Raw genomic sequence first — 7340 nt, 5'->3', positions numbered from 1 at the left:
GGCCATATCTAGTATCAGTCTCCAATGCTTTTATCTAATATACACTTCGAACCTGATGAAATTGTTCCAATTTTACAGTCGCTACCACTTGGAAAAGCTATTGGCTCTGACCTTATAAATAATCGTATTTTAAGAGAAGCTAGGAGCTGAAGTTAAGTGTTCCTTTAAGCTGCATTTTTAATATGTCACTCGAGGAAGGTATATTTTTCTTAGTTTACAGTTTAATTTATACTTATTTGTTTTAGCTCGATTGTGATGAAAGCTTCAAGCTAATTGGGACCACTCTCGAGTCCGCTTCCTGGAAAGAAACAGTACTGGTATCGTATGAGAAGTCATAGTACGTCACGATTCCATTGGGGTTCGAACCCACGACCCCTGGATTGAGCGGCCGACAACTTATCCACTAGACTACCGCTTCAGATATTTCTTACTCAGTGGAAATTAGCCAATGTATGTCCTGTTTATAAAAAGGATGACCCATCTCTCTTTTCAAATTATAGGCCATTTTCCCTTTTTTGTACCGTGAGTAAAGTTTTTGAGTGAGTTATATATATACATGTTTTTAACCATCTAGTAGACAATAGTATCCTTACAGAGTACTTGTCTGGATTCTTACCTCGCGATTTGACAAAAACGAGTTGACATACTTATATCATAAATTTTGTGAAGCTGAACTACGCGTTGTATTCTGTGATATCAGCAAAGCCTTTGATAAAGTATGGCACAAGGGACTACTTCTAAAACTTACGGCTATTGGAGTCACTGTCAAATAAAGTTCTTTCCTGGTTTGAAAATCATTTTCCGAATAGATATCAGCAAGTGCAATTTAATAGTAAATCATCAAGGTCGGCGAAAATTGAAGCAGGAGTTCCTCGATCAGGGTTCTATTTTAGGTCCTTTGCTATTTTTAATCTATATTAATGACAATTAATGTACGCGTTATTCAAGCAAATATGACTTTTTGCTGATGATGCAAGCCTCTCGATACTGGTGAACAATCCTATTCAAGTAGCAAATATTCTTAATAGTGATTTACATTAAATTGAATTGTGGGCTGAAACGTGGCTTGTTACTTTTAATGCTCAAAAGACAAATTCTATGATTATATCTAGGAAAAATAACAAACCATTTCATCCACCGATAGTCATGAAAGATCAGCAAATTGCTGAAGTAACTATTCTTTCTAATGATTGTACATGGCGCTCACATTTTAGTTATATCTTGGACAAAGCATGGGGTAGAGTAAATGTTATGAGGTCACTCAGATTCAAATTTGATAGAAAATCATTAGAAACAATTTACTTTTCTTTCATAAGGTCTCTTATGGAATATAGTGATGTTGTATTTGATAACTGTTATTTATATGATTGCAATAATTCAAATTACTTTCACTTGAAAAACTTTATTACGAAACAAGCTGGCAAACTCTCGAAAATAAACGTTACATTCATAAATTAACATTGTTCTACAAGATTCAGCATTCTCTGGTCCCTGACTACCTAACCTCGCTTATCCCTATGAGAATTAGTAACCCAGATATAACTTACGTAATCCAGATTGCATCCCCACCATAACAAATAAAAACTTCATTGTATTACAAATCTTTCTTTCCATCTACCATCAGAGCCTGGAACTCATTACCTGGCGAATCAAGAAATGTTCCGGCTTATTTATATTCAAGAACCTTTTAAGCAATATGAATCAGCCACCAAAAGTCCCCTCTTACTTTTTACTCGACCAAGAAAACTTCATATTCTACATACCCGCTTGCGTACTGAATGAAACGTATTGAATGCGCATTTGTTTGCTATGAGTTTTCATTACCTTTTCTCATGTCCGTTTTACATCAATGAAAGCAATATTCTACTGGATTGGGTAAATTCAGCTGCTTCGGATATTGATATCACTACTGATTTATTACTCTTTAGCAATCCCTACCTAACACATCATAAGGAACACAAAAATATTTATATTAGTCTATATGTTCATTGAGTCTTCTAAACGTTTTGAATAATACTTGATATTAACAATCTGCCCATTCTCGTCAAGTCTTTGTATATCACTCTTCTAATTTTCACTTTTCTACATTTATAATCAATAATTGTATTGCATGATATTTATGTAAACTTTACTTTAGTAATCTTTAATACCAGCCTGAATGTGTAATTGTTTACTACAGGAAAAGGTCTATATATGCCATTGGCTTTCGATCCTATCCTAAGCGTATTTCTGAATTAGTTACATTGTTCACAATTTGTAAACTATGTATTTCGCTAATAAAATATGTTTAAACCAAAATAGCTTAGTATTGACTTAAAATCTGTAATAGATACGTTAGAATATATTAAAGTACAAATAAAACTCTTTGCTTGGTAAGAAGAAACATATATTGCATCAAAAGTATATACTATATCCCCAGGGTATTGTTGTGACCATTGCTGCTTCGTTGCTAAGTTGCTAACCATATTGACAACAATTTTTATATCAATTGTTTTGTACTATATTTATTCGTAAAAAGTCGTAAATTACATATTTGAGCATTTTGAATATGATACTATATGTATTTTTAAACAGTATGGGATACTTGGTTTCTGGCTTAACGTTTCGCAATAATCGGAAACCAGCGTTGTTTACATTCTATATTTAGATCTACTTTTCATGGTCTGGTTACTGCTAGTTATTTTACAAATTTATACATGCATTAGCCATGTACATCGCGCTGGATATGTATGTACAGATTCTTGTAATTGTTTCATTCCTGGACGTATGATCTGCGAATAAATGGCAAAGGTATTGTGTACTATATCATTTTACACCGAATGTTGATTACTTAGCTATATCTTCTATGTAGCAGCAGAAAATCTTACTACCAAACATCTTAGCATTATTAATATACAGTTTAAAGTCTCTCATTATTTACATACCTTTAATCCTGTTTGTATTAAATGAATTATACATATTCATGTGTGTATAAATGTCAAAGTTCTGTTATGTCAAAATTTTATACAGTATATTTGAAAATACAAGTACAAAGTATCTATGTAAAGTTGTGTTCTGTGTTAAAATAGCAAGCACTTGACAAATGTGTCAAATAAAACACCGCTGTTTTTTCTCTCTCTTGATTTTGTTTTGTTTAACATAACAAATGACTGTTTAATTGCGAATGTAACTACAATCATAAATGATAGTGAAGTTCTATATTTAGCAATGCAAAACTCTACGGATGAGTGTTTTTACATTATGTTAAAGTGAAAATGAGCTAAGTATATCAAACATCAATATTGCATACATGATAAAAGGTCTTACTTGGTGCTCATCATTTATATTATTAACTTGCAGTGATTTGTGATAGTTATCAGTTTGCCATATAAGGTCTGAACGAACTTGTGCCTTTTATCAATTTACCATATAAGGTTTAAACAAACTTCTGATGTAGTTTAGCAAATTTTGTTTCAGTGATTCTTCTTCAAATATAGATTGTTGGATGATATAAAACATTGTAGAAAAAGGCATTAACACATATTGCAGTAAGCGTGTGAATGGATAATTTCTCTCCTGAATAGATAACGAAATACCTTATAATTTCAAGACAAGATAAGATAATTTTATAAGAAAAAAGCTGGATAAACGATAAAAGTCGACACTATAAAAAGTACAACACAAGCTCTTTTTAGCTTCTGAATCATATACTATAGAAAAAAGAAATGAAATGTATAAATGTTGCAATGGCAATGAAGAGACTTATTATACGGTTATGTACTTAAACTGAAGTGATATGAAAAAAAAAAAATATTACGCGAATAAATCGAAATTAACACACTTCAAACGTATTATAACAAGTGTCTGTCTAGGAGAAAAAAAATCAAAGAAAGCTGTGAAAAAACTAAGATTTCACTATGATATATATGATATGATCAATGATATATATATTTTCTTTATAAATGATTAGTTTTTGTCTGATTTGCAGCCGTTGGTTCACAGTTGGGATATATTTTGCCCATTTACAGAATCATGAGTTACGACTCGTTCGATGATGAAATCCCCGCTATTGTCATCGACAACGGTTCAAGCCTTTGTAAAGCCGGGTTTGCGGGTGACGATGCACCGAGATCGATATTTCCGGCGCTCACCGGGCGACCGAGGTACATGTATGAAAACTGGATGGTTGGGATGGACAGTAAAGATACGTTCGTAGGGGACCAGATACAGAAGAAAAGGGACGTACTGTCCATAAAATATCCCATTGAAAAGGGCATTGTTACCAGCTGGGATGATATGGAGAAAATCTGGCATCACGCGTTTTATGACGAGCTCCACGCCGCACCGGAGAAACATCCTGTATTGCTGACAGAACCGCCATTAAACCCAAAGTTAAACAGAGAAAAGATGGTTGAATGTATGTTTGAGACATTCAACACACCAGCATTTTATGTGTCGTTATCAGCAATACTGGCGATTTATGCATCTGGGCGCGGTTCTGCAATCATGCTCGATATCGGCCATGCGGTCTCACACGTTCTTGCTGTCTATGAAGGATACACGTTCAAGCACGCTATCGATCGGATTGATTTGGGTGGAAATGATTTGACTGAATATTTGTTAAGAATGCTAAACAGCGAACGCTGCAATACGTTTGCTTTCGAATCTGATAAAGAAATAGTTCGAAATATTAAAGAAAAGTTAGGATACGCAGTGCTTGACTTTGACAAAGAAATGAAAACTGTCAATACTAATGACACTATTGATGTTGAAAGAACATATGAACTACCCGACGGACGTAGGATTACGGTCGGAAGTGAAAGATTTCGATGTGTTGAGTCCCTTTTTCAACCGAATTTGCTCGGCAAAGATATTGCAGGTATTCATGATTTGTTTTATTCCTGCCTTATGAAAAGTGATATTGACGCCAGAAAAGACTTAATGTGTAATATGATTTTATCAGGCGGCTGTACAATGTTTCCTGGGTTTGCTGAAAGAATGCAGAAGGAATTAAGAAATTTAATCCCAAAAACTATGAAGGTCAAGGTCATTGCCCCGCCGGAAAGAAAGCTAAGTGTTTGGATAGGAGGTTCTATTTTAGCCTCGTTATCTACTTTCCAAAAGTGTTTGATTTCTAAACAGGAATATGAAGAAAATGGCCCAAGAATAGTGCATGCGAAATGTATATAAGCGATGTGAAAGTTATATACGGCGTAATGTATTGCAAAACTACTGTAATAAAAGCAGACACGTAGCACACAAATAGAAAAGAAAAAGAAGAGGACAACATGCGTATATACTTTGGAAATAATCCAACTTCAAAAACGACCGGTCTAAGTGATAGCAACTCAGTGTGTTTATATTCAGTTTGTCCATTATTTTTTTTTTACCCACATATATCTTACATTGCAATGTAAATAATTTAACAGCATGTATCCGATGTCTTTCGTTGTTCTATATATACGTAGTTATTTTGTTCTGTAATAATTCAGTATATTATCTATATCGATCATACAAACACTCATTGCAAAGGAAAAACAACATTTGGCACTGCAAAGCTTACTCTTTTGTTATCTGAAGATACGTGACATGTATACTCCTGTATTTTAGACTGTTGTTTGGTCTCACAGCAATTATATTTAGTATGTTTGTTAATATTACAATAATATTATGTCATTATGTCATTATTGATTGTTTCTCAAGCTTCTGTATTTTGCCTCAATATCAATTATGCCTGTATAAGATCCCAGTTAGAATATTGCTCTATTGTCTGACACCCCTTGCAAAAACACCATACCAGTAAAATTGAGAGTGTCCAGAGATCGAGCTGCTGCTAGATATGTCTGTAACAACTACGACTTTACTGATAGAGTAGCTAGAATGATTCAAGAACTGCGAGGCGTCGGAAGGTGTTTGATATTGGGGCCGCGAGGGGGGTAGGTACGGGAGGGGGCATCCCCCTCCCGTAAGGGGGGTAAGGGGGACCTCCCCCTGAAATTTTTTTTAAAACAGGATCATAAATGGCGAGTTCTGGTGCATTTTAAGGGTACTGAATCGCATCTCAGTTCCAGTATTTTCTTACTATTTAATGACGTATAAGCAATATAAAGTTTAATAAATCTTATCAGATTAATAATGTATACGCATATACAAAGAATGCATGTATGTTTTTTTTTTTTTTTTTTCTTTGTATTTAATGTATTGAACAATAATCATTCATGTTACATTCATTGTTATTTTTGTTGAAATATCATTTTTTTTTAAACAACAATTTTGTAATTATTCCCTTTAAAATCTGGCACAGCGTGTATTGTTTAACGCGAAGCAAAATTTAATATACTATACAAAATATTGGGTCCGCGGACCTGCGACTCCACTTATGAATTTACAAAAATCGTTTTTTGGGCAAATTATTGGGGCCGCGGTCGCGGCCCCTGCGGCCCCACAATGCCGACGCCCCTGAGTCTTCAGTATTTTCCTTACTATTTACATGGACTATAAGCAAATAAAGTTTAATGAATCTTATCAGAATTAATATGTATAACGCAATACAAGGAATGCATGTATGTTTTTTTTTGTATTTAATGTACTGACAATAATTTTTCGGGTAAAAAACATTTATGTATTAATTCCTTACATCTTAGCGGTGTGATAAATCTTAACATTTACCTCTTTCATTAAATAAAAACATGATAATTATTTTTCTGAATTTTAATAGTTAATACTTTAGATCTTTGCGGCGGGTATAGCTTAAACGTAACATTATCTAAAGACATGCCAATTAAAAACATGCTGATTTTTTCATGCGTAATTAAGTCCAATCACGGACACGTGTTGTATGACTCCAATTAACACCCCCCGATGTGTCACCGTCACCACGGTAACACATTGCTCTGGACAGCGTGTATTGTTTACAAAAAATCGTTTTTGGGCAAATTATTGGGGCCGCGACCGCGGCCCCTGCGGCCCCACTTCCGACGCTCCTGATGAATTCAGTATTGTACTCAACATGCACTGTTTATTGCCTCTTATGTTTTGTCAGTGTAATTGTACCCAGAACCCACCCATTACCGCTGTATACTTGCTCCTTACAAATGTTGCACATTTTACACAAGAATGCAAATATTTTGTCATGTAAAACAATAATAGAAACCAGCAAAGGATTACAAAAAGATGCTTAAATGATGCAAAAGTAGTTATGTGAAAAGAACTAGGTACGATAATTAGCAAATGAAATTTTGGCGGTCATCGCACTTTTAATACATAACTGTATATGTATTAATATCAGATGTCTTTATTGAACGCATAGAGTACATTGATGAGACCATAACTGTATTGTTATTTCAGCCAGTAGTTGCGTT

General features: G+C 34.3%; 1 protein-coding gene across 1 annotated transcript; it reads left to right on the top strand.

Moving 5' to 3' along the window:
• Nucleotides 1-2633: 2633 nt before the first annotated feature.
• On the top strand, nucleotides 2634-5666 carry LOC123529725 (actin, non-muscle 6.2-like). Its single transcript, XM_053521232.1, has 2 exons — nucleotides 2634-2790; nucleotides 3968-5666. Exon 2 carries the CDS (start codon nucleotides 4012-4014, stop codon nucleotides 5167-5169), a length of 1158 nt encoding a protein of 385 aa, XP_053377207.1. The 5' UTR covers nucleotides 2634-2790; nucleotides 3968-4011; the 3' UTR covers nucleotides 5170-5666.
• Nucleotides 5667-7340: the final 1674 nt, after the last annotated feature.

The sequence above is a fragment of the Mercenaria mercenaria genome, chromosome 13, assembly GCF_021730395.1.
Source record: "Mercenaria mercenaria strain notata chromosome 13, MADL_Memer_1, whole genome shotgun sequence".
In the NCBI taxonomy this organism is placed as follows: Eukaryota; Metazoa; Mollusca; class Bivalvia; order Venerida; family Veneridae; genus Mercenaria; species Mercenaria mercenaria.
This window is presented reverse-complemented; position numbering and strand designations above follow the sequence as displayed.